General features: G+C 40.5%; 2 protein-coding genes across 2 annotated transcripts in view; both read left to right on the forward strand.

Annotated features, from left to right (window-relative positions):
• The first annotated feature begins 411 nt into the window (after nucleotides 1-411).
• Nucleotides 412-6,932, forward strand: LOC127382677 (zinc finger protein 845-like). Its single transcript, XM_051614603.1, has 3 exons — nucleotides 412-479; nucleotides 749-1,408; nucleotides 2,085-6,932. The coding sequence occupies exons 1-3, from the start codon at nucleotides 437-439 to the stop codon at nucleotides 4,787-4,789; spliced, it is 3,408 nt and encodes a 1,135-aa protein (XP_051470563.1). The 5' UTR covers nucleotides 412-436; the 3' UTR covers nucleotides 4,790-6,932.
• Nucleotides 6,933-8,224: 1,292 nt separating this feature from the next.
• Nucleotides 8,225-27,113, forward strand: part of CDC5L (cell division cycle 5 like) — a 32,655-nt gene continuing 13,766 nt past the window's right edge. Inside the window, exons 1-14 of the mRNA XM_051614605.1 lie at nucleotides 8,225-8,380; nucleotides 10,757-10,860; nucleotides 11,532-11,693; nucleotides 12,476-12,603; nucleotides 13,422-13,521; nucleotides 13,777-13,995; nucleotides 15,117-15,261; nucleotides 15,750-15,938; nucleotides 16,753-16,901; nucleotides 19,506-19,668; nucleotides 21,105-21,269; nucleotides 22,831-22,911; nucleotides 23,255-23,500; nucleotides 25,819-26,016. Of these exons, the coding sequence (XP_051470565.1) occupies nucleotides 8,336-8,380; nucleotides 10,757-10,860; nucleotides 11,532-11,693; nucleotides 12,476-12,603; nucleotides 13,422-13,521; nucleotides 13,777-13,995; nucleotides 15,117-15,261; nucleotides 15,750-15,938; nucleotides 16,753-16,901; nucleotides 19,506-19,668; nucleotides 21,105-21,269; nucleotides 22,831-22,911; nucleotides 23,255-23,500; nucleotides 25,819-26,016 (2,094 nt within the window). The 5' untranslated portion in view covers nucleotides 8,225-8,335. The remainder of the gene's footprint in view (nucleotides 8,381-10,756; nucleotides 10,861-11,531; nucleotides 11,694-12,475; nucleotides 12,604-13,421; nucleotides 13,522-13,776; nucleotides 13,996-15,116; nucleotides 15,262-15,749; nucleotides 15,939-16,752; nucleotides 16,902-19,505; nucleotides 19,669-21,104; nucleotides 21,270-22,830; nucleotides 22,912-23,254; nucleotides 23,501-25,818; nucleotides 26,017-27,113) is intronic.

Here is a 27,113-nt window from a genome sequence, read left to right on the forward strand (position 1 = left end):
AGGCAAAACCAAGGCTCGGGGGCACCGAGAGGCCCGAGTCCCTGGGCCCTCCACCGCCTGGCCCATGGCCTACCTCACCTCTTTCGTTTTGCTTCAAACCGGAACAGACTACACAGAGCTTTAGAAAAACCCTCCCTGCCTAGGGCTGGGGTGCTCTGGCCCAGGTAGCGAGTGACTGAACTGCTTTTTGAACCCCTGACAAACCCACGACCCCCACATCCCCCCCAGGCCCGCGCAGCCGCCTCAGCGCGGCGGGCACCAACGGCCCCCGAGGCCACGCCCCCCCCCGCCGCTCCGGCCAATCAGAAAGCGGCAGCCGTGCTTTCCCCCCCTTACCCCCCGCCCCTCCCTCCCGCCCCCCTGCGCATGCGCGGCGGCCCCGCGGCCCAGAGCTGGGGCAGTTGGGTGGCGGAGCCGCGCTGGGCCCGGCGGCGGGATGGCGGTGGCGCAGGGGACGGCGGAGCCGGCGGACGACAGCGGTACGTGCCCGTTTCCCGGGTGGGGAGCCCGCGGGGTTGGGATGGGGCGCGGGGTGAGAGGCAGGAGGAAGCGGGCCGGGCGACGCGGGGGCTGGCGTGAGGCCCCGTCCCCTGCGCGCGCTCGGGGTGGGAGGGGTTCTGGGGGCGGCGGCGGCCCGCGCATGCGCACTGCGCTTGGTTGGGGGGGCGGCGGGGGTGCGGGCCAGGGGGGCGTGATTGCATCAGGTATGTCGGTAATAGCTTTCATGGTCTTTTTTTTTTCTTTTCAGATTCGGATGTCTTTGAAATTACTCTTCCTATCACTGTCTTTGTTCTGAGCGATGATGATTTTCTCCAGGATGAGGCTGAGGAGCAAGCGGCCTCTGCTCCCCAGCTGAGCGAGGAGGAGGAGGAGGAGGTTGAGAGCTGCGTTTGCCTGGAAAGCTACGTGACGCCTTCGGGTGACAGTAACAGTTCAACCATTTCGAAAGAAAACAAGAGTGTTTCAAATAAGGAAAATAGTGTGGAATGCTCTGAAGACAACTGCTTTGCTGAGGGTGTGTGTAACAGCTCAAAATCATCTTTAAGTGATGGGGGCGATGCAGGCACAGGTAAATATAGCCCAAATGATGTGCTGCCTGCATCATCTTGCATAACAGAGCTTACAGACCAAACTACTGACACGGAAGAGTGTGATGGTGATGACGGCTTTCAGAAGATTCCTCCTCCTCTCCTCTCCTCTGCTGGCAGTGAAGGTAGAGAAGATCCCATCAACACAAACAAGCAGTTGACATCGGCAGTGATTCCCAGATGCTGTGAGGAACCCAGGCACGAAAAGGAATTCAGAAATGGGGAGGAACTCTTCAGTGTTGCAAGTGTTGTTCCTGGTGGCACTCAAGAGCACCAACCCAAAATCTGCGAGGAGATAGAGACAGTTGTTGAAATGGAAGGTAACTTGTTCATAAGACTAATGCAAGAATTTAACAAATCTGGCAAATCTCAAGTTTTTGAAATAGGAAAGTGTATAATATGAATCCCAAACCCATTTATTTTAGAGTAAGCATTTCAACATAGATTAATATCATATGCAGTAGAAAGAGAATATTGGCTGGAGCATGCTTAATTCTTTCACAGACTCCTGTGAAAAGTACTGAAAATAAAATATGTTGGTACTGTTTCATTCTGCTATGGGTTGCAAAAAGGCAGCCTTTTATTAGGGAAAAGGATCTGGAAAAAAAATTTTTAAAGCCAGAGGAGCATCATACTTGTGAGAGTAGAACCCTGACAGAGTTTGATGACAGTACTTCCATAGAAATTCTGGCATAAAGTTGTTTCATTAAAAACTGCAGGGCATGCATTGTTGTCCTGTGAAGTTTAGAGCTTTGCATGGAAAGGAGGAGGCTCCTAAATGGATTTCTTCTCTTAAAACTTTATTTAAATGTTGGTGGGGGGGAAGTGTGGAGAGTGACATTAGGAAAGAAGTGGACTTAAAATATTAAGGAAGTAAAACGAGTGAAGAGCAAGCAAGTCATTAGACAATTTGGGATCATTCATTAATACCACTTAATCATGAACATTGGTGATTGATTGACATGTCATGCATGTGACTTATTTATCCCCCTGTAGATCCGTATTCTTCAAAGAATGGAGTCAGTAAAGCTAATACCAAAAAAAGAAAGAGAAACAAATTCAGAAATGAAGCTCCGAGTTCTCTCTTGGAACATGGCTTGAAAGAAGCAGCAAAATCAACCTGTAATAATTCAGCTATGTTTCTTAGTGGATGTTCTCCTTCTTCAGAAGAATTGCTGCAAGATGTAGGGAAACCGGAGATGAAGGCTTCCACTTCTGCTGAATCAAATATTACTGGAGACCATATTTATAAGACATTAACACCATTTTCTAAAAAAAGATGTCGGCAACAAAAAGTTGTTTCTCAGCGCGCAAGCCCAAAAGAATTCCAAAGCCAGCAAGAGGGTTTATCATGGCTAAGTAGCAGTGTGACCATCAAACCTCTTCCTCAAGCATCTAGTTCTATAAATAAGCATGAAAGGTTGAATTTGAAGTGCAGGTATTGTGGCTCTGCATACAAATGCAATGCGCATCTAAAGAAACATGTTTATTCAGCCCATAAAGATAAGAAAATACATAAATGCTGCTTTTGTAAAAGAACTTTTTTCTTTTCTATCAACCTTAAGAACCACCTTAAATTTCATAAGAAAATCAGTAGGTTGCAGAAGGCAAGAAAAAATAGGTTTAATGCAAAAAAAGTTAGGCAGAAGAGGTCTGAAGAAAAAAAATCTGAGACTAAGAAGAAAGAAAGTAAGTATGAGAAATTCTTCATGAAAATGGAAAGGGACTTTACACCTTTGAATGAGCCAGTTAGTTTTTCCTGCAAAACTTGTTTCTTTGCTTCATCACATCCTAGGACTTTTATTCATCACGTGAAGGGACATAAAGAGAGACCACCTTACCAGTGTCCTCAGTGTGATTACTCCTGCTTTAGCTTATTGTATTTGTTAAAACACATGTACTGGCATGCTGGGTATAAACTGTACCAGTGCAAGTTTTGCACCTTTTTTTCACTGTATTTTTCAAGTATGGTAAGGCACAGCTACAAACACACAGGGGCTAAACCATATTCCTGTGAGTTCTGCCAGTCAGCCTTCACAAGCACAACTGGGTTAAAAAACCACAGAAGATTACATGCAGGCCAAGAAATGTACCAAGGGCATCAATTTGACTTGGTAGGTGGAAAAAAGAAAAATCAAAGACCTTTACGCAGTTATGTATGTAATGAGTGCAACATAGTGTTTTACACTAAAGGACATCTCAGCTTTCATAAGAAATTTCATGAACAGTGTAAGGCTAGTGGTAATAGTTGTACAAATCAGAGCAATAAATACCATAAAAACAAAATGCACCAAGTTGACAGTGAGTCTCAGGACCATATTTCTCTGTCTCCTTCTGGTAAAAAAAGTGTTGGTGTCAGTGGGAGAATGCTGGCTTCAGAAGTAGACTTTGAGGAGGCAGGTGTCGTGCAGAACAAAGAGAAAATATGCTCTGGAAAGAAATTCCCTGAAAAGAGCCATGGAAGCAACAACTTAACCAGTACTGGGAATAGATCAGAAGTTCCTCTGAATTCATCGAAAATGGACAGAATGAATTGCAAAGAGGAACCACTCTTCAACTCCAAGGCCTCTCATTCACAAGTTCAAGATGATGATGCCTATCATAGATTGGTGGAAAATTTAAAGGATACATGGCCTTTCAGTTTGTCTACCTTCAAAACCTACAAGTGCCAACACTGCAGTTATGCTACTGCTGTTCATAGCGACTTTAAGCTGCACCTAAAAATGCATCCAGAGGAAAGACCATTTATGTGTAAAGAGTGCACTAAGACGTTTAAAACCTTGGATCATTTGCAGAAGCACAGCCTTGTTCACATAAATAATGGATACGAGTTTGGGCATTGCTTCTATGTAGACAGCCATTTAGAGAATCAGGAATTGCATCATGAAATGCATGTAAGTATATGTCCAGAGAGAGATTTTGGTTCCTCAGAAGGTTCAGCCCCGATCCATTCCTTGTTTGGTTCGGAAGTCTGTGGAGTACAACCAGAAGTCCAGAGGGGCAAAATAAGTGATTTGCTAGCACAGAGTCAGCCACCTTTCTATCATTGTGCCGAGTGCGACTATGCTACTTACATTTTAAGCAACCTCAAACTACACGTGAGAACTCACACAGGTGAGAAACCTTACAGCTGCAGCATTTGTCTGAAGAAGTTTCGTACTTCCAGTCACCTGAAAAGACACCGAGTCACACATTTTAATATGGATTATCTCAAGTGCAGCAACTGTGACTATTCAACAAACAAATGGCTGTCTTTGAAACGGCATCTGGCTTCACACGCTTGTGAGGAAAGCTCATCTACTGGCAGTCCTTACCAACAAATGCAGCTACCAGTCAAAACATACACGTGTGAAGAGTGTGGCTATTGCACAGCCCACAATGGAAACCTGAAGCTCCATTTGAGGATTCATACAGGGGAGAAGCCGTTCAAGTGTGGACAGTGCGCTCACGCCTTCCGCACATCCAGCCACCTCAAGCGCCACTTACTGACTCATTTGAAGTTCCACTGCAGAAGGTGTAGATTTTCCACGGTAGATAAATGTGCTTTCCAAAAGCATGTAAAGACACATAAAAAAAAGTACAAGTGTGAAAAGTGTAATGTGACACTGCCTACCAGAAGACTTCTGAAAAAGCATGAGCAGCAACATAAGCTTGCGAATTGCAAACTGGCGCTTGGTTCTGGAGAGGTTTGTGTGCCCTGAGTGTTTATTCCTTTACATTCCTCTTCTGTCCCAGAATGATGGCTGGTAATGGAAGCATCCAGCATTTTGGTCCAGTGACCAGTGAAACTTGGCATACTGGTTTCTTCCAGGTTCTTCCAAGAGCTTCACTTCTAGCACAATCTGTGCTAACTAAGATCTTGGAGGCCCTTTTTCATGCCTGAGTAATGACCGTGAGGTCAGTTATGATTTGGCCAGTATTCAGTTTGAAGAGTTACCTGTGCCACTTATTTTCTTGTAAAAAATGAGTTAAAAAATCTTGTCTGATGGAAAGAATGTTTAAAGGGATGGGAGAAAGTATAGTAATTACTTTTCATTTTAAAATTGTCTGTTTGTTTGGAGGCTTAACACTACGTCCCATCTGCTGCAAGTTGCATTCCCTACTCCCAGGTTCTTCTGCAATACCTGCAAGAGAAAAAAAAATAGCATCTCACAATGTTACAGAAAGAAAAGATTCATGTCATCACTGGATAATTGGGATATGAAAATGTATTCTGTATATATGTGTATATAATGGGTTTATTAAGCAGTTACCTTTTCTGTAGTTTTGATAGTCTTTTGAGTAGTCTGACAGAAATAGCATTGTTCTTAAGCAGAGATTGTATGATACTAAGAATCGTTAAATCTTCAATAATTTTTTGTTTAATGTTCATCTAGTATGAAATACCTTTTCTCAGGCTGGCAGGTACTGTGCTATTTGTTTCTTAAAATGGACAATATAATACTTTTCAAATAACTTCTCTGTTGATTTAACCACTTGCTGATGAATTCTGAATACTACTTAGTTACACTGCAAACCCTAGCAGTATCCTGAACTGTAAAATTTACTTTGTTAAGGAGTTTTACTGTGCTTCTAAAATACCACATATATGAACCACTTCTGCCAAACAGCAGTTGTTACCTGATATGGTAAAGACAGATGGAGGCTTCTGCCACTTAATCTAACAAGTCTTTGCTTGTTTTACAGAGCTAAATGCTGCTCAAAACTCTGTGCAGACATCTGTGACTAATAGGTTCTGTGGTATTGATAGCAGTGGTGTTACCCTCTTATGTGGGGAAAGCTAACGGCAAAGGGCTGGTGCTAACTGTCCCCTCATGTTACAGTCCAGTCCAGGAAACACCAAAGTAAAGGAATAGCTTAATTTGGAGAATGTAAACATGAAACTACCACTGCTTTTTTATTGCTCTGAAATGTGTGTTTTTCTTTATAAATGTAGATAATAGCTTGCAGAGGCTTTCTGGTACCATAAGGCACAGATTGGAAAGCGTTGCCAAGAGAAGTGGTGGAGTCTCCCTCTTTTGAGATACTCAAAGGCATCAGGACATGGTCCTGGGCAACCAGCTCGGTGTGGCCCTTCTTGAGCAAGGATGTGGGACCTCCAGAAGTACCCATAGCCATTCTGTGATTTGAAAAGCAGTTTTTCAAGAGTGGGTTGAAAATCAAGAATAGATACATGTCTTTAAGGCCAGATCAGCAAAGGTATTTTTAAGTGATTTGTTTCTTTATAGTTACAGTAAAATCAGACAAGTAACTATATGTAACTGAACCCTGGTAATTACAGGTGTTTTTACTACAAGCTGGGAAGTTACCCTTTAGGAATGAGTTAATTATGTCTTAGAATAATTGAGCTAACCACCTGATAAAATTGTGAGAAAGAAGACCGTTATCCTGATATGGATAACAAAAGGCATTTCTTCTGGGAAACATTAACACTGTTACACAAGCTTCGAGGATTTTTTTTACCTGCATTACTGTTCAATTCTGTTGATTTATTTGGTGAGACATTCAAAAGAATAGATAAAAGGTGGAAACAAAAATGTTAAAGGTAATTGAAAGCCTGTATCAGATGAGACTAGTAAATAGTCTAGAGAATAATTGTTTAAAAATATTTTGCACAAAGAAGGGAGCCTACTTTAAGAGGGTTAAATTCACTGCAGGAAATTTCAGGAGTTTGTAAACAGCATGAATTTATTTTTGTTTTTGTTTTTTTTTCTTATTTTGCTTTTATTTTTCTTCTTTTAGTTGTTTTAAGTAAGTACAACAAAGACATTTTCAGATGGAGCTCAATGAGTTTGTAGAAGTAATTATTCCAGGTGGTTGTCTTTAATAAAAATAAAGTGTTTCTTGCCTGTTTAGGTTCCCCTCTGTTCCTTATGCAGTGCACAGCACTTTAGGGGGTTGGAAGTGATACTCAGTCTGCCAAGTCAGACACATTTCAGAAATTATGGTGGAAGAAGCATTGTAATGGCCTCTCCTTTCAGCTGCTTTTGCAAACATTGGTAACTATAATTGAGTAAAGAAATGAAGCTGCTCCATGGCTGCCTTGATAAAGGCCAGTTTTGCTGCTAGGCAGTGGATGACATGTGCAGGACTTCAGCTGTGGGGGAAAAAAAAAAAAATCTTGTCAGTGTGAACGTAAGTACAAACTTGATTATCTGGTCTTGTTCAATTACTTAAAGTCAAAAACTAGGAAACAACTGAGGAGGACTCACTTTGCCAGTGGTCTTCTTGGGTGGCTGAGCTATTTCTGAGATAATAAACCCTTCTGGGGGGTTTGAAATCCTTCCCAGCCCTGTCATGGCAGGCAGTGTGGTGTGGAGATCTCTGCAAGCTGCTAGGGGGTCTGAAGTGTAAGATTTCACAGGTGTTAAAATCTGTATGTTACTATATGCTACTATGGCAATTTTCATTTCTTCACCACTGTAGAGGCATGTTTTTTCTCAAACACACTGTAAATGAAACATTCATAGAACCACGGAATGGTTTGGGTTGGAAGGGACCTTAAAGATCATTCTAGGGATGGGGCATCAACAGCTTCTCTGGGCAACCTGGGCCAGTGTCTCCCCACCCTTAACACTGAGGAGTTTGGTCCTAATACCTAATCTCAGTCTCCCCTCTTTCAGCTTGAAACCGTTTCCCCTCATCCTACCATTCCATGCTCTTGTAAAGAGTCCCTCCCCATCGTTCCTGAAGCCCCTCCAGGTACTGGAAAGTGCTCTAAGGTCTCTCCAGGGCCCTTCTCCAGGCTGAACAAACCCCAACTCAGCCCTTCGCTGTAGCAGAGGTGCTCCAGCCCTCGGATCATCCGCACGGCCTCGGCTTGCTCCGCGAGCTCCACGTCCTTCATGTGTCAGCTCCAAGACTGGGCACACAGCTCTACGTGGGGTCTCGTGAAAGCCGAGTAGTGGGGGACAGCCCCCTCCCTCAATCTGCAGGTTTTTACCAGGACACGGTAGAAACGGAATTTCTCCCGCCGCCCCCGTTCGGGAGACGCGGCCCAGGCAGGAGCAGCCTGCGGCTCCCCCCACACGCCGCGCGCACCCCCGGCCGGCAGGCGGCGCTAGCCCGGCCCGCGGAGGGGCGGCCTCGAGGCGCTGCGCCTGCGCACACCAGCCCGCCCGCCCTTCCCCCGCCCCTCCGCCCAGGGCGCGTGCGCGGGGCTGGGTCGGGCTGGCTGAGGCGGGCGGCGGTTCCTCCCGGCCGCCGCTTTTTCTCTTGCAGGACTTCCCGCCCCTGACGCCGCCAAGATGCCGCGGATTATGATTAAAGGCGGTGTGTGGCGCAACACCGAGGTAGGACTCCTGCTGGCTCTAACCCCCCAGCCCCTGCGGGCCGGGGCCTCGGCGGCCGGGGAGGTGGGGGGGGGGGGGGGGGGTCGTGCGTTAGTGCGCAGGCGCTGGGGGAGGGGTCGCGGGGCGCATGCGCAGGGGCTGGCGTGGTGGGGTGTCTTGTACCGGGGCGGGTCGGGGGGGGCTCGCTGGGGCCCCTGGGCTCTCCCGCTGGGGACAAAGAGAGTTAAGCACCTGCAGGCACCGTGGCTCCGGGGGGCTTTGTTCCTCAGCAGTCTGGACCTGCCTTCTCCTCCCCTGCGTCCGTGCGCAGAGGTCACATCGGTGTTGTTTCTCCTGGAGCTGCGTGTTGGGGCGGGCAGGAAGCTCAGCCACGAGTGTGTTGTCTCCTGACCTTCCGGAGAAACCGTTCCCGCAGCAGCTGGAGAGAGTGCACGGACAGCGTTGCCCTCGGAGGCCTGCGTTTTGTAGGCCAGAGTGTGTCTTGTACTGCATAGGCGGAGTTCTTATCCTTTAGGGCTGTGAGGCATCTGGAGTCTCCTGCCCGTCAAGGCCTTTCCAAATACGGAAGTGGTGAAGATGGGTATGGGCTCTTGACCCGAGGGTGAAAGTGCTTTGCACATAGAAGTCTTAAGTGTCATTCCGAAAAAGAGCAAGTAAACCTCCCTCTCTCCCATTTTTGCTGTCACATGCTTTCAGAGCTTCAAGTGATTATGCAAATGAAAGCAATAATACGAGAAATCAAGGATGTCAGTTTTATTAGGTGCATGGTTAAAGAAAAAGGAGGTACCCAACACTGTAAAATCCAGAACTCTGCCACTGTGCACTGTTGAACACTAGGTATGCGTATAGTTACAAAAAGCAATGAGAAAAGTTTATGGAAGGTAGTTGTACTATGTGCTTTTAACCACTTGTGATACGTGTTTTTAACCACTTGTGGCACATCACCTATGTGCCAGAAGGCTGCTAAATTGGAGGCCAGCAGAGGACAGGAAGAACCATTGTGTGCTTATAATCTTCTATAATTGACTCATTTTGGTGCTGTTAAGAGAAACAGTAGTGGGTTAAATAGATCATTGCTTCACTCATTTTTATGTACCAGAGATGGTACTGTTTTTTGATTAAGATTTTAATGATACATGCAGTGTTAATAATATAGGAAGTGTAACTAGTTGGTACCAGGTCATTAGGAAAATGACCAGATACTTGCAAAAAAAGCCTGCTGATGTCATTAGTGAGGCTACTGCATTCTTTATAACATCAAGAGAAATTTAAAAATGCAAACAACAACAAGTGAAATTTAAATTACAAATGAGGACTTGCTAATTATTTTTCAATAGAAACTACTTTAATTGTTGCTTGTAGCAGCTCAAGGCAGAGGTCACCAGCAGCTGACAGTTAAAGCTGCAGTGTGCTCTGATAGGTGTCTGTGCTAGATGTGGTGTCTGTCCTTGATGGGTAGCACTTGCACTGTGCATCTGGACAGATTCTGAACACAACTGCAAGTACTTTACTGGATACTGGAGGAGCATCTGTGGTTGACAAGGCTGCAAGAATAGCTTTGATGTGTTTATAAATACCACTTTCTGACCTGGGAGGAAAACAGAAATAATGAACCCGTTTATCTGAGGGGAGGGGAATGATGGATGAATTGACAGATAGTTGATGGGACTGCTAGCTTTTGATCAAATCTCAGTGCTCACTTTGATGTATATGAACAACTTGGCTCCCAAGCTGAATCTATGACATTATTTTTCCCCAGAAGTTTATAAGCTTTGGGATCAGCATTTTTGGATGTTACATTCTGAACATTAAAGTGATTGATTTTAAGATTCACTCATTAAAGAGAAACTTAGTATAAAGTTCCCTTATTTTTGTGATCCATTTAAAAAAAAAAAAAAAAAAGTTCCATTGATAGGTAAATATTCCATTTGAATTAATGTATTTGAAGAAGGAAGAAGAATATTTTATGCTATTATTTAAAATAAGCTACCCAGGTGTATCTTATCAGTTGTTGTGTTGTTGTTTTTTCCCAAGTGTTGTGTCATTGCCAGACAAACACTGCCGTACCTCATTACCTTAAAAACTGGGCATTACAGAGTACTGAAAGCAGGAGTATTGGAAGTTCTGTTGGGTCTATGAAGTAAGCCACAATGGTCATCACTGATCATTTAAGTTAATCTTTATTGGTTTCATTGGCCTTTGAAATACAAATCTTCATTCATGTTGAGAAGAAAATGGGGAAGAGAAGCAGCAGTGCTGTGCTTTTTCCCCTGGGTCAGCCCATTAGGTGAAATCCACCACGTTCTCCTCTGCTTGAGCTCAAACTTTCTCTTTTGCGAGTTTTTGTGTTCCATAACAGTATTTTTTTTTGTTAAGGATGAAATCCTGAAAGCAGCTGTGATGAAATATGGCAAAAACCAGTGGTCTCGTATTGCTTCTTTATTACACAGAAAATCAGCAAAGCAGTGCAAAGCCAGATGGTAAGTGAGAACTGCCATGTCTGAGAATATGAGATTTATAATTAGTGGGAATTTAGAAATCGCCGCAGATTAATTTATGTACAGAGAGGAACAATAGAGTTTAGCTTGAGGATAAATGCTTAGAAATTGTGCTATGGAAATTCCTTTTATATAAAAAACTAGTAGGTTAAAACTAATGCAAATACATGCAGTATGAATGTCTTTGAGAATCAGACTTAAGTTGCTCAAGAACTGAACTGCACGTAATTATTTGAATACTTCTCTATAAAGATAGCAGTACTGTCACAGTTAAAGATCAGTAAGGTAACTGTTGAAGGATTTGGACCAAACAAAGCTACCATTTCTGGTGCTTTTTGTTGTTGAGATTTTTACTTCTCTTTTTCTGGATTAATTTTGGGACTCCTTACTTTGCCAGAATAGAGGTGGGGAAAGGAAGAAGAGGCAATATCTGTATTAAAAATAGGGGATAAATTTTACCTTTTCAAGCTCAAATACATATGTCATAAAAATAGTCTGGAGTAACATCCTTCTGTACAGAAAAAAATTGTGGGAAAATTGCATTACAAGATTCTGAAATCTCATTGTGATGGTTTGGGTAAGCACTGTTCTGAATTAATTCAAGCAATGAGTAGCTTGGATCTGTCATCCTTAATTTTTTCACTTTTTAATAGGTATGAATGGCTGGACCCAAGCATCAAAAAGACAGAGTGGTCACGGGAAGAAGAGGAGAAGCTGTTGCACCTGGCCAAGCTCATGCCAACCCAGTGGAGAACCATTGCCCCAATTATTGGGAGAACTGCTGCACAGTGTTTGGAGCACTATGAGTTTCTGCTGTGAGTTACTCTTTTACTGGAGATTCATATCAGGGCAATCTGCAGAATTAGTTGTATAGATGTGTCGTTCCCTACTCCTGTGTTGCTGAACTGTGGCAGTTTCAAGTTGACCAAATCCTTTTGTAAGCAAGTCCTTAAGGACTCTGTTCAGTTGATGTGTGTAGCTTGAAAGAAGCAGGTCCAGAAATTGGAGAGAGCATTCTTGAATAGACACAGGTGTATTATTTTCTTGCTTCTGGTCATTCTGACGAGAGGAATGTCAAGATTGATGCCTTTTATAGTCTTCCATTTCAAGTTTATTAAGGTATTTTTTGACAGGCTGATGAGCATGAGTAAGAGTGTGACAGAGAAGAAAAAAGATGAGCATAAAACACATCATGTTTTCTCTCTGAGGGTTCCTTTAGGCCCTAGGAAGAGGAAGAAAGTTCTGTTTTCCCCTGTGAGCTTTCTTAATTCTGGTGTGATTGATTGAATATAAGAGCCTAATGGGAAACTCTTGGCTGCTTTGTCACAGTGCTTGAATTATTATTATTACTGTTAAGAATTACCTGAGGAGAGCTCTTTACTGTTACCTTTGTCAATATTGTATTTTGCATAATATTTTATTGTTTTATTTATACAGTACTAGGTTGGCTGCTTTCTGTTTTCTAGTATAAAATTATGTAACTGTGCCATGTTTATGAATCCTTTCTGCAGTAATTGTGTGGCAGGCTTATGTATTGTATGTAGTACAAGGTTACTTCTTTGATCTGGCTTTGTTGTGACACACAATTTGTTTTCAGGGACAAAGCTGCTCAGAGAGACAATGAGGAAGAAACTGCTGACGATCCTCGGAAACTTAAACCTGGAGAAATTGATCCAAATCCAGAAACCAAACCAGCCAGGCCAGATCCTATTGACATGGATGAAGGTAAGATAGATTTTTTTACTGCTTTTGACAGAAATCTGACCTCTTGGTTTTCTCTTTTTACACAGCCTCTGTGCCTTCTGTGTCTGCCCCAACTCCCTATCATTTTTTTTACAGGTTTTGTCTGATTTCTGTGATCTGTCCAGTCATTTACACTTGTCCAGTTTTCCTTTCCTTTTCTTGGTGTGTTTCCTGACTTACCATCTGTCTTTGTCATCTCTTACCATGATTAACTGTTCTTTGACAACTGCTGTGCTTGTTTTCATTCTTATTGCTGTATCTTCATATTTTTTAATCAGCTAATAGCCCCCAGATAAATCCCTGATGAATCACAGGGGGCTACACAGCTTTTTGAGGCAGTGTTATAAATTAAAAAAATTATCATTGCAAAAATGCTGTGAGGGGCCCAATGGTGTTTTTGAAAAGTCACAGATTTACAAACATACTGCTCTTAGATCTGAATGTAAACAAAATGAACAAGTTCTTTGGTGTAGTAATCTCAGATGAAGATTTAAGTAAAATTATAATTTCATTAGTGTGGTCACTTTGCCTCTTTATATAGATTTTTTTAATTTGTTGTAGAAATTAGTTGAATTATTTTCAATTTTAGACATTTTCTGTTAAAGTTTTAATTTCATATGGCCAATGATTTATAAAATATATTGGAGCAACTTGGAGAAAACTAGTTTATCATTCATGCAGAATGCCTGTGAAAACATTAATTCAGCTTTAAAGATTGATTTCTGATATTCAGGTAATCTTTTTCCTTAATCCCATCTTTCAGTTAAAATTGATAGCTGTATTTATCTGCACTGTTGTAGATGAACTTGAAATGCTGTCTGAAGCTAGAGCTCGTCTGGCTAATACACAGGGAAAGAAGGCAAAAAGAAAAGCAAGAGAGAAGCAGCTGGAAGAAGCCAGGTAAACTTATGCTTAGTTCCATGTACTGGAACTGCTTTTGTTGCCTGCAGCATTTGCAGTGCATAAACTCAGGGACAGCCTTACACCATTGCAGAATCAAACCTTTTATAGTCGTTTGTGACAGGAGCTTCATCCTTGTATAAATACGCACAGCTTTATTATAGTAGCAACTGATTAAAGTAATACCAGATCTTAGGATACAGGAGCTGCCTGTAGGTGTGGACTTTAACTCGGGTGGTATTTCTGTTTTCTCAGACGGCTCGCTGCTCTCCAGAAAAGACGAGAGCTACGGGCTGCTGGAATTGAGATCCAGAAGAAAAGAAAAAAGAAGAGAGGTGTGGATTATAATGCAGAAATTCCATTTGAAAAGAAGCCTGCCCCTGGTTTTTATGATACATCAGAGGAAAACTACCAGTCTCTGGATGCAGATTTCAGGAAGCTACGTCAGCAAGACCTGGATGGAGAATTAAGATCGTAAGTGTGTGTTATACTAAGGAGAAAACAGTGTATTTGAAAAAGAAAAAACAACCATATATTTATGCATGAAGTCCTGGGAGTGTCTGAAATATAATGTGGGCATGAGTTGTATTTGCAGTCTAGGGCAGGTTGCTTCTGCCTCTTCAGTCTCCTGTATTTTTTTCTATCTAAAAGATCTAGTTGACCCTTTTCCCATGAGAATAAAGTTTCTCATGCATATTCCTGCTTTTTAAAGGGAAATTTTTAATTTTTTTCAGGTTCATTTTCTGTTAGCAGTAAATTTGCTTGTGCGTTTCAAGTCCTTTCTCAAAATCACAACATGGTTAAGATTGCTTACAGGAGGTGTTACTTGTTGTATGACTTTTGATCAGATTATTTTTAAGTAGAATCTCTTTAAATGCTTGATTTCTTTCCCTCTCAAATCCTAAAGCATGGGATTGAGAAATTAAATATCCATCTTCATCATCAGCAGTATGGCACGTAATTAATTGTACAGTTGTAATTCCTACTACTGCCAGTGGTTTTTAATGGAGAGGGGGTCCAGTCCACATATGGTTTGGTTTATTAGCTTGGTATCTGATCAGTTCATGCTCTATGGTTCTTAGTTCAGAAAGTCTGTCAGGAGTTTCAAAATATATTAGTACATTATTATTTTAGAGGCTGATTTCATTATTGTCTGAAGAAAATATTTTTTTAATTAAATACTGAGGAGAAGTTGGTTCCCATATCCCACAGAAAATGTTCTTCTCTTAGGAACTGATGAAGGGAAAGAGACTGTTCACATCCTGTGATCCTTGCCATCTTGCTTAACTGAATTCTTGAACTTGACATTTTTGTCTTCCTCCACTGACCCTGCTTATTGTAGCTGAAGCAACCACCTGTTGCTGAATTCCAGAATTTGGAAGCATTACTCTGCCTTGTTCTACTGCTGCAAGATCTGCAGACCATGTCTAATCACTTAACTTCTGCATCATGAGGTGGTTCACTCTTCTGTAGCATGTTTTATTTCAGCATATCCAGCTTTTGATTGGGGTACAGGCTTTTTGCTCTTTGCATATTTGTTTTATTTTGTAGCTGTTTGGTGTGTTCTAAAATGATTCTCTTATCCATAATGACAGTGAAAGGGAGGGAAGAGAGCGCAAAAAAGACAAACAACATATGAAACGGAAAAAAGAGTCAGACTTGCCTTCAGCTATTCTACAGACCAGTGGAGTGTCAGAGTTTACCAAAAAAAGAAGCAAACTAGTGCTTCCAGCTCCTCAGGTAAGCTGTGGATTGATCCGTAAACAACTTACAAGGCCAATGCCAATCAATCATTACTATTTTATCAAGTGGATTTTGCTGTTGTTTTATCTTACTATGCCTTGGAATTTTTTCTGTGCTGAAAGACATAAGCTGACTGAAACCAATAGGTCTAGGTGAAAAATTTTAGCTTGGAGTGGTTTTTGAAATAGAGTTGAAGACAAAGGTCAAAGAAGGTCTATTGTATTACCATATATTTGAGCCTTCTGCAGGATGTGAATGCGCTGTATCTTGTGACTGTGGTATTTTAGAAACTAGTGGGTTTTTTTCTTAACTGGGTTAAACATGCCAAGTGGCACTAATGCAGTGCCCACCTGGGAGAGGGGATGATGGTGAGAGTAAACTTATGTAGTGCTATTAAAGCAAGTGGCAAGTGTTTCCTGACATGCGGATAAGGATTTTGTTTTTCTAAAAATAATGCATTGTTTGGTACTGTTTTTCTTTTAAAGATATCTGATATTGAACTTGAAGAAGTTGTAAAAGTGGGCCAGGCAAGTGAGATTGCACGCCAGACCGCTGAGGAATCTGGAATTACAAACTCTGCTTCCAGCACTCTACTGTCTGAATATAATGTGACCAACAACAGCATAGCACTAAGGACTCCCAAAACTCCAGCAGCACAAGACAGGATCCTGCAGGTAGAGTATAAGTACAAAGAATGGGCTTTTAGTTTTAGTGCAGTGGTTCAACTGAGTAGAGTGAGCTGTATTCCAACAGTTTTTGTTTCATAGTAGGAGAAAAGAGAAATTTCCTGACTACAGGTCATGACTGAAGTCTCTGCAAGGTTTGCAGAAATGGTCACATTCATCTTCAAATGGAGTACTTTAGCATCACTTCTATCACAGTGTTACATGCTATACACAGTTTTGTAGATGGTTTAGTAGTCTTCTGTGAAGATAATTGCTATATGTAGTAGTTTAACTATCTCTGCTGATTTTCAGTGTCTTAATTCTTCATTGTAAAAAATAAAAGTAAAAAAAATAGAGGAGTATTCATAAAAGTCCCATTTGAGTCATGACCAAAAGTCCGAATAGTGACCATCTCTTTTGGAATATTCTCTTCAAACTGCAGTTCAGTTAAATTTAATTGATGTTGGATTTCAGAGTGCAAGTGTGCTGTTCCCTCTGAAAATTACGATCCTTAGGATGACTTGAGTATTCAGTCAGTAATAAATCTTACAAATTTATGGGATCTGGCAAACTGAAGGAATTTATAACCGACTCATTTTTGCAATTCCAATTTGTAATATATTTTACTGGAAATGAAAACCAAATACCCTTTCAGAGGAGCAGTAAGGTTTGTAAATACCAGTATATGGGAGGGAAAGTTAAGAAGTGTTAAAACATTTTCAGCAAACTGACTCTTCAGTTGTTCTTGCTGCTACTGAATCTTTTAAATATGTGTGACTTTGACAGTGTTAGTGATGTCCTGCATGTGTCATCTCTTACACAGGAAGCACAGAATTTGATGGCTCTCACTAATGTGGACACCCCCCTGAAAGGAGGTCTTAACACTCCCTTGCATGAAAGTGACTTTTCAGGGGTAACACCACAGAAACAGGTTGTTCAGACTCCAAATACTGTGCTTTCCACACCCTTCAGGTAAAGCAGACTCTTTTTCTAAGGGGTTCTTGGCTGGGCATATGTCTAGGAGGGTGGACAGAGTGGATTTGAATGTGTGAGATAGTAGGTCATGATCAGTGCTTTAGAAGAACAAGTTAACTCACTTTTATTTCAAACCCTTCTCTGACTTTCGCAAGCTCAACCACATCATTTTCATCTGTATTTGTACAGGGTATAGCTCACTGGAGTTTTGGTCCAAAATGAGGTTTTTTGTGGTCTGGAGCAATATAAATTATACTGGAGTAATACAGGAGTATAAATAGTAAGATGGAGGGTCATTCTGCATGTGGATCCTAGACTTTCCAAAGTATTACCTCTGAGGCAAAGGTGTGGGAGGTCTCTTAGCCAAATGCACACTGAATTTTTGAAAAGCTGGCGTAAATATTTTATAAGCCATATATATCCAAAATAAAATATTTCTTGTATTGCCAATCTAAACAGTATGGATTTAATTGCTGGTTTAACTCTTACAGTGGGTCCTGAATAAATACATATCCCGCAAATGCCAAATACCATACAGCTAAAACATATTACACTTGGTCCATTTTGTCTGTCAATTTTTTTCAACTTAGGTTCTAATTTTACTTGTATCATAATAGTTGGAAAAGTGGAGAATGAAATAAAAAAGACCTTTATGGCAGCTTTTCAAAAGCAGCTTTATTTTGTTGTTTAAAAGCTATGGGCAAATGCCATGCTTTTTTAATTGCATCTACATAAATGAATAATTTTCTGCAGATCTTTTGGCATCAGTGCAGTGCAGGATGAATGTAGAGTTTGGCCTGGAGTGATCTGGCTGTTGATTTGGATTGTTTTATGTTAAAGAAAAATTATAAAAATGACATTTTAATTCTGTTGCTTGGGTTTGGTTTGTGGTGGTGGTGGTGCTGTGGTGGTTTCTTAGCTTCCAAAGTTCAGATTTGCACATGTATATGTGGCACCTGCATATCAAATTGGCTTGCTTGCAGAAATGCTGTACCAGTGTGAAAATGAAAGACCTTGAGCAGAGAGAACAAAAAAATCTTTCAAGTGGTTAAAAAGAAACAAAGGGAAGCCATATATTTTTAAGTAGGCAGACTAGTGAAGCAAAGCCATCATGTTACTATTTAAGCAAAAAGAGCAAACAAATCATTTATGTACACCTTTTTTTCTTCTCATGGTATGAATATAGTCATATTTTGATGCAAGGTTTTTATCAAAATTGTTGCCTTGCATTGACTTGTTTTGTTGGGGTTTTTTTTCTTACTTCCTAGTTATAAGAATTTTCTTAAAAGCTATTAAGTTAAAAATTACAATAAAGTTTTAAATGCAGCATGGAACTGGGACAACTGGGAAAAAAACAACCCATTTACTCCACTAACTTGTTTTTCTGGGAAGTCACCTTTTTCTGCTAGTATCATCAAAGTAAATATATCCTATGAAATAATAATTTGAAAATGTAAAAATTTATTTTACTTATTTTACTGGTTTTTGTGGCTGTCATACTGCAGATGTTATTGTTTGAGTTTTTTATCCTAAATGAGAGTTTATAAAATTCTGTGAACAGCCTCAAGTAAGAGGAAAGTATCACTTGACCCTTACAGGTGTACCCAGTAAATAAGCTACTTTTGTATCCCTGTGTCAGGCCTTATATACAATTGTGTTTGTCGATCTTTACAAAAATTTACTGGCACTACAGAATTACAGTAACTGATGGTGGAAATGATGTATTAAGTCATCTTGTCCAGCCCATGTCTGACAGGGTTATTCTTTACAGCAAACATATTTGTCGTTGCAGAAAATATTTGTGTAAATGTAGATGAGAACCACAATGTAGGCTTTCTAAAAGTTTTCCACCTTCCTGAACTTGTTGTATTTGAGGTATTGAACAGTGTCTTTTCAGTATATTACTATTATCATCACTGTGTGAAACCTCATTATAAATTGGCAGCAGAATAGTTGTGGCTGTATCCAAGGCAGTGTCTGCATGCCTTTCATGTAGGATTTTTTCCTAGTCCAGAGGAGAAGCAACCGAGGACCACAAAAAATTAAGACTTAATCCCTCTTGCCTAACCTTAGGTGCTTTAAAGTAATTACTGTAATGTAAGCATTCTATGTTTCTGTGGTAATTGCTTCTTCAATAATTAGTGAAAGTAAGGAGGCATCTTTAGAGTGATTCATTCAGTAGTATTGATGGGACAGCTGTTAAGCCACATAAATGTAGAGTGAATGACTTGCCACAGGTGGTAGGGAAGTCAGAGCTTGGAATTAAATCCTGCTTACTGTATCCCAGAGTAGTGCCTGGTGACTGGGTAATCTCCTCTCAAAAGTAATGGTGGGAGTTTATGTTAATTAGTTCCTCAGACTGCTTTTAACATAATGATAGGCTTAGATTTCAGCTTGACAGATGCTTGGTTACACCTTGGCAGATTGAAACAATGTATATTTTGGATTCTCTAATTGCGTATTATGGTTTCACTGCCTCCCAAGAAAAAAAACTAGTTTTAATTTATTAATGGTATTTATGTAACTTTTTGCGGCATTCAGACTTTTCTAAGTAGAGCTCTTTAGGAGAAAAAAAAAATATTGTATCCACACTTCTTCTAGAACACCTTCTCACGGACAAGAGGGCTTAACTCCTCGTGGAGGACTAACTCCTAAACCTGTGGTTGGTACAACTCCTGGTAGAACTCCACTGCGTGATAAATTGAACATCAACCCAGAAGAGGGAATGGCAGATTACAGTGACCCATCTTATGCAAAACAAATGGTAAGAAGAATTTAAGAAGTGGAAAGCAGTGTTCTATTAATTTTAAGGGCTAATTCCCATCTCCTGAACAGAATTTTGTTTTAAGACAAATGTTATTTCTACTGCTTGTCTATAGGTCTGTACTCATCACCTGGTAGAATCAAATCTTTATGTGAAAGAACAGAAATCTTGCCATTTAGAACAGCTTTCAGCATGCTCAGTGCAAGGACTCTAAAGCTATTTGTCAAAGACATAGCTGAGTTTCAGTCCTACTTGTATCTTTGAAGCTGACTAGGAAATATATCTGAAGGAAAGATTCATTTTTCTTGCAATCCTACACAGCCCCAAAGCCCTCAAATCCCTCATCATGCGGGCTTCCCGATTTATCTAAAGGACCTTTTCATCGGTCTGTCCTGTTGACAACATTGAGCTAAAGGAGTTTTAATTTTTGCCATTAGGAGCACTTGGTTTTGAGATGTCCAGTAATCTGAGTCCCATCCAGATTCTTTCATCGCCTTTGGCAACAGATGTTTCCATTCTTGGAGATGCAGCCAGATGTACCCTGCCAATTAGACATGCTATAAAAGGGCATATGCCTAATAGTTAGCACCTTGGCAACTCCTTTTATGTGTCTGATTCTGCAGCCTTAACTGTGGATTTGGGTATCTCCCACCGGGGCTATTGACATTTTTTTTCTTGGGCTAGCTAAGGGATCCACTTCACATTTTTGGCATGTTTTTCTCACAAAAATAACTCTTCTGGTTCAGAAGAGTTTCAGATTTCCTCTTATCTTGAAGGACAAGGTTTATCCTTATACTTACTTTGGTTCTGTCTTAGCCTTTTTATAGTAAAAATGCTTTTTACTGCCAGAAGGAAAATGGGGGATTAAATTTCCTGATGGACTGCACTGATTTCCAGCTCTGGTGATGTTTGTCGCATTTTCAAACTGTACCACAATCTCCAGTTTTGTGAGCAATTGAAAGGAAAAAAGTTCCAGCTAGGCTTGCAGATACTGCCATGTCCATCATCAGTGTATCACAAATTTACAATATCTGTTTCTTGAAAGGTATTTTTGTGAGTCTCCTCCGTTGTACTGAAACTACTGGGAGGTGAAGGCACCATGCTGCTTTTACTTGAGTGTATTTCAGTCTATTTGAATATTTCATTATCAGAAAACTGGCTGTTGCTTTTTAGTATCAGAGAATTTCTGTGCTTCATAGCTCATAAACTCTGGGGTGGTGCTCTGTAGGCCTCCCTGGATTAGCAACATGCCTTCAAAGATTTTGTTTCTGTTGACTTTGTAGCAGACTAAGATGGCCAGATGATCTTACTTGATCTTATTTTGTCGTGTGAACAGACGTGCTCATGTCTGTTAATGTAGGTAATGGAATTTGATTGGATTGCTCCTCTGTGCATGATGAATCCAGAAGCATTATATCCTGCTGTTACTTCAACAGGAGAGAGAGTCTCGGGAGCACCTGCGCCTTGGACTGATGGCCCTTCCTGCTCCTAAGAATGACTTTGAGATTGTTTTACCTGAAAATGCAGAAAAGGAACTTGAAGAACATGAAGTAGATGAAACCTTTGTAGAAGATACTGCTGATATAGATGCTCGCAAGCAGGTAGGTGTGTGTGATGCAGATAGTGCCTTTCGTTTAGAACAAATTACGTTCTTGGTATGGTTCCCATAGTTTCATACCTGTTAAGTAGAAATGGTACAGGTTCTACAGGATGACAAAGTAAAATATACCTGTTTTCTCTGCTGCCATCAAAATATACACATACAGGGGCTAAATCAGTTTCCTCTCTGAAACCTTTTCTTAATTTGTTAATGTTATGTATCATGTATAATTTTCAATGATGAAGTCTCAGAGTGTATATTGTCCTGCTTCCTGCCTTTGTTCCCCAAAAGTTAAAAATATAATTAAAAGCATTTTTGTGAAGGCACATGCTTGATTTTAAGATCATGAGAACTGGGGGGTTTTCTGGTTTGAATTTTTTTTTTTAATTTTTGAGTTTCATGTTAATTCTGTCAAGGTTAAAAGTTACTGTTTGTGCAGTGTAGGACAATCATATACAAATTCAGGCAGGCTGGTGCCATGCAGGTAGAAATCTGCCATGTGGTGAGTTGGTCCCTTTAGTGTGACTTGGATCACAGCATTACCTAGACAGCCAAGTTTTTAGAGGACCTCTAGTTTTTGTTTTGTTTCAGAATCAAGGAAGGTTAGATGAAGTGCTTAAATTCTGCTGGTTAAATAGCTATACTGTGTCTTTTCCATTTATTTCTTATTCAAAATTTTGTGATGCAAATCTGTTTTTGTTACATACTTTCAAATAGATTTCATTTTTTTTTTTTTAGTTCAGAGAGGGGTTTACCAATGACTGAGCTTTGACAAATGAGCAAAACATTTTAAAAAATCCTGTGCTCTGATATCTTCTAATACAATAAGCATGTCCCAAAATTTGTTTTCTAGCATGTCTTGTTTGGGGAGGAACACATGATATACATCTGTATGCATGTCATGTGCATACTTACCCTAATGAAAAGTCTGAATAAATACAGATAAGTGACATGTAGAATAAAGAATCTGAGTTGTAATATCATACAAGAGAATAGCATCCTGCCTTTCAAATCAAGTCATGACATGGAAGATCTTGGCCACTGTTGCTGAAGTTTTACAGACAACACTGTGTTTTCAAGTTATTTATTGCCTGAAAGTCTAATGTAAGGGGAAGTCTCATGTTTTTACACTTTCACAAATACTCTTGTGACAAAGTAGTTATTTTATGTCATTGAAGAAGACAAGAGTCCTGGCTGTAAATTTAAGACCCTTTTCATAGTGCATTTCATGTCTGGTGAGCTAGAGCAGTTGTCAAACTTGATGTGGTGATGTGGGGAAATTTGTAAAGAATGAAGTCAGCTGAGGTTGAGGCTGAAGGAGAATTTTATGTCTGGAAATTACTTAGGATCTCTCTCCTCTTTGAGTTAGTCTGCTGTACTCTTGCCATTTACTTTAGAGGCAGTAAATTACGATGTCATCACACTATTTTGCTCTGGCATTATAACGAGTTCTTTAAGGAATCTTTGCTGCAGTAATCAATTAGTTTTTATATTACATACATTTCTAGGAAGCATCTGACTGTATTACAGCACCTGGAGTAACACTTAACTTGTTTGTCTAGGCTCTCCGAGACGCAGAGCGTGCAAAGGAACTGAAGAGAATGCACAAAGCCGTTCAGAAGAATCTACCACGGCCCTCAGAAGTAAGTGGAAACAAAACTCACTTTTAAGGAACAAAATAGAAATAAAGATTTAACCATTATAGGAGGAAATACAGTCTAAGTCGATCATGAGAGAGTGAAATCTTTTACTAATTTCAGTGTTACAGGAAACTCACAGTGAAATTGTCATGGGGGGTATTTCATATGCACAAATGAAAGCACAGTTGGGTGGTCAGATTCCTGTATGTGTGTCACACTGCAATGGATTTTTGCACCTCTTCTGCATTGTTTAGCTGATGTATACATCCAAGTATGAATTTTATATTAATTTAATGTGATCTTTGGTGTATGTGATCTTTATGAACTTTTTTTTATTCCTGGACAGGTTAATGAAACAATACTGAGACCCTTAAATGTGGAACCACCTCTAACAGACTTGCAGAAAAGTGAAGAGCTGATAAAGAAAGAGATGATTACTATGCTTCATTTTGACCTTTTACACCACCCATTTGGAGAACAAATTAGTGGTAAGAAGGGGAAAGGCCCAGGATTTGGAAGCAACAATGCAGAACATATGGCTTACTTGGAACAAAATCCTTATGAGAAGTTCTCCAAAGAGGATCTCAAGAAGGTGAGAACTGGCGTGATAACTGGTGGCCTAATGTCTGCTTATGTCACAGCCTTGCCATCTTGCAATAAAAGGTGGATTCAAGCCTGTATGCTATTTGTTTGGGACATCTCTGGAGGGTTGTATGAGGAGCTGTAAGGATAATTTAAGTGCACGTTCTCTTTTCCGTGAGTTAATGTTAATCTAGGCACTCAGAAGAGTTACTAGGATGCTGTACTTGTCCAGAGACACTGTCTTTTAGATATAATTTTGAATGTGCTGTGATTTTGTATCATTTTAAGTAAGGGTAGCAGTGGTAATATTCCAACAGTTACCAAATTCTACTTCGATGTTTCTGGAAGTTGATGTTAAATCACTGAGACTTTAACGTGGTGTGATTTCCACATTCTGCTGCCTGTGGGTTGTTAATCCAGAATTACTAAGCCTTTTCTTCACAGCAGTGCAGACTAAATATGACAGTGGTAGCCAGTTTCTAACTTAGAATAGCAAATCAAGTTGTTTAATTACACTGGTTAAGCTTGATCCAACAGACCTGTGGTAGTGCAGAGCCTGCTGGGCTGTGGCAACTGATACTAGAAGTACACCTGGTTAAAAAACACTGAATAGGCAGAATAGGTTGTTGCTGGATGAAATGAGTAGACTGGCTGGGCACTCTGTCCTGTTTTGCACTGTAATCCCAAGTTAAATAGCAGTCTTGGACCACGGGTTCTGGTTCGGGTTGCTCATTTACTTAAGCAGCTACAGATGTTGCCTTTTGCTGCCAAGTGACAGACAGTTCAGACACACAGTGCTGTGGTTAGCTCTTTCAAAGAGTTTCACCTGTGAAGTTGTGCCAGTAATCTTTGAATGCTTACAGGAACAAAACAGTGAAAAGGAGAAAATCATGTGCCACCAAGTCATCTATTTTATGCAGACTCCTGCTATCTGGGACTTGCATTCTGACAATAGCTGTGGTATCTACTACACCTAAATCCCATGTTACTTTAAAGTGACTGAAGATATTCAGGCAGATTTTAAAGCTGTCTCCTTGACTATATGTGACCAAGGAATCAAGAGCCTAAAATGAGAAACCCTGAACAGTATGTACTTCCAGTTTGCCGGTTTTGTCTGGAAACTTTCTTCAGAGTCCCTGGAAATTTTCTCTCCTAACTGATGGGCAGAAGTTTTTTGCACACTTTCTTCTGCTCCCTCTCTAACATTCAGTGCAATATTCCCTCTTTGTATACAATCAAATTAAGACCAGGAAGTTTTCCTGTCTCCACACTCTCATCTGGGGCTTGTTTATTTTGCTTTTTTTTTTTGGGGGGGGGTTTGTTTGTTTGTTTGTTTAGAACATCTTCCTGCTTAAATCCCTTCGTAAAATGCTCCTTTCTTTATGTGTGGTGCTCTTTTGGGGAAGATCAGCAGTGGTGCTAAGGCTGTGGAATTGTTGTGGTGCCATAACTAAATTCTGCTTCCTGGTCTGTGTACTGTTAGAAGACACATGCCTGCTTGTAGTGAAATATCTACTGCTGATGTGGAAATTTATGGTGCACGTATAGATGTGTTGAAAGGGAAGACATGCATTTCTGACCAATGAAATTCAGATTGGCAAAAATATTTTAGGCATTTGGGGTTTGTTGTGGTTTTGGTTGGTTTTGTTTGTTTGCTTTCTCAAAAGGAAGGACCCTTGTGCTTATATAGTTTTGTAGGCCAGGCTCTTTGTCAGAAATATTAAAAGAGTTGGGTGACCTGTAAATTTCAGTAAATTACTTTGTAAACTAAACTGGAAACAGCAGAATGCTCCTATCTTGCCAGTATTTCTCTAGCAATGGAATGTGTGTTAGTTGAAGTCAGAGCAGTGTTTCTTGCAGTGGAGCTTATACAGCTCACATGTTAATATTTAGAATTTACTTTCTAGATTGGGTGGGGAAGGGCGAGCAAAGGGAAATGAAAAGTGATTTTTTATTCATACAACAGCTGCTTCTGTCTGTACGGTTCTCCCTCCCCTCAAGTTTCTTGCTTTTATCTCTCCTGCAGCAAGATGAAGTATCTAGCTGTGCCACAGCTTTCATTAGCTACAGGAGGGTGATGTCAAGTTTGGCTAAATTATATAAAATGAGGGATAGTTGCACTGTGAGTAGCCTTCTAGCCTGGGTTTCATTTATAATCCACAGCATCTGTGTTAGATTTCATAGTTAGCTTAACCTGGTGGTGAGGTTTTTTTTGTATGAAAGGAGAAACTGCCCCCATGAATTGCACACTGAAGGATTGAAAACAAGAATAATTTTCTTTTATCCTGTGTATTGTAACTGCAGTTTATTTCTCATCATTTCCAACAGGCACAGGATCTATTGGCACAAGAGATGGAAGTGGTAAAGCAAGGAATGGGGCATGGAGAGCTCTCAAGTGAAGCTTATAACCAGGTGTGGGAAGAATGTTACAGCCAAGTGTTATACCTGCCTGGACAGAGCCGCTACACAAGAGCTAATTTGGCCAGCAAAAAAGATAGGATAGAGTCACTTGAAAAGAGGCTTGAGGTCAGTGTTGCTTTTTTCTTCTTTTTTTTTTTTTCTTTTTGCACCCGAGTGACTGGTTTTGTTGTGTTTTTTTTTTAAAGTTACTTTTTGTGTGTTTTGTTTCTTCTGTGTAAGAGTTACAAGTTATTTTACAAATTATTCAGATCTTTGGTTGGATTCCTTTGAACAGGTTGAGAAATTCTCCCAAGGAGTTCACAGAGGATCTTGAGGTGTTGAAGTCACCTTTTTGTCTACCTCCTCCTTTTCTTAAAATATCCCTAGAGTGTTCCCACCCACAGTTTCTCTTTATACAATTGATTAGCTGTAAGGCTGCTCCTCCCACCCTCTTTATTCTCAACTGGAGAGGTCAGGTTTTGCTCTCTCTACTCCATGTCGATTTTTTACTGTTTTCTTAATCTCTGGTGTTATCAGACCAGATACCTCATCTTTCTAGTATTGCACTTTGTCCCTAGTAGTGGCCAGTGTGAGATACTTCAGAGAAAGATGCTTAAAAATGTCTCATAATTCCTCTCAAGTTCTGTTTCCAACTTAAGATTTGGTTTCTGAGTGACTACTACATACGTGAAGATCCAGATAGTCCTGAATTCTTTCCAGACTGTCATCCTCTGCCAGTTCAGAGATTCCCTCCAGAAAAGGGAACAGTGGATGTTTGTGATCCCATTCCACTTTATTAGGAAATACTAGACTTCCTTATGATTGCTTTTTAAACACAAATTTCAAGTTTGCTGTTGTGTGTTTACCTAACTAATATCTTCTGCAAGTACAAAGCTCACAACATTTCATCAACGTGTCTGCATGCAATTTGAGCCCTGTGGCAGGGACACTGGCACTAAGGGACAGAGAACTGGAACTACATCTTTTTCTGCTGAGTTGTAGAGTACAGCATTCTCCAGTGATGAAGCTTGCATCAGCTTCTTCAAAATGCAAGTCACAGGCCTTAACAAGGCATTAAGATTTCTAGGATGTCCTGGAACTGAGGAGTTGTGTGTGGAGAGGTATGGTGCACTAAGTAGAAGATGGCAATTCAGACCCTTTGACACTAATTTCCCTTGCCTTGTCCCCTTCTCTAAGAGTTTCACCCAAAAACACCACACAAA

Source organism: Apus apus, chromosome 3, assembly GCF_020740795.1.
Source record: "Apus apus isolate bApuApu2 chromosome 3, bApuApu2.pri.cur, whole genome shotgun sequence".
In the NCBI taxonomy this organism is placed as follows: Eukaryota; Metazoa; Chordata; class Aves; order Apodiformes; family Apodidae; genus Apus; species Apus apus.

What these genes read in the sequence shown, in the direction of transcription:
- LOC127382677 (XM_051614603.1), top strand. Translation starts at nt 437, where the DNA reads ATGGCGGTGGCGCAGGGGACGGCGGAGCCGGCGGACGACAGCG. An exon ending in GGAGCCGGCGGACGACAGCG is followed by an intron (nt 480 to 748) that starts GTACGTGCCCGT and finishes TTTTCTTTTCAG; the next exon opens with ATTCGGATGTCTTTGAAATT. An exon ending in GACAGTTGTTGAAATGGAAG is followed by an intron (nt 1,409 to 2,084) that starts GTAACTTGTTCA and finishes ATCCCCCTGTAG; the next exon opens with ATCCGTATTCTTCAAAGAAT.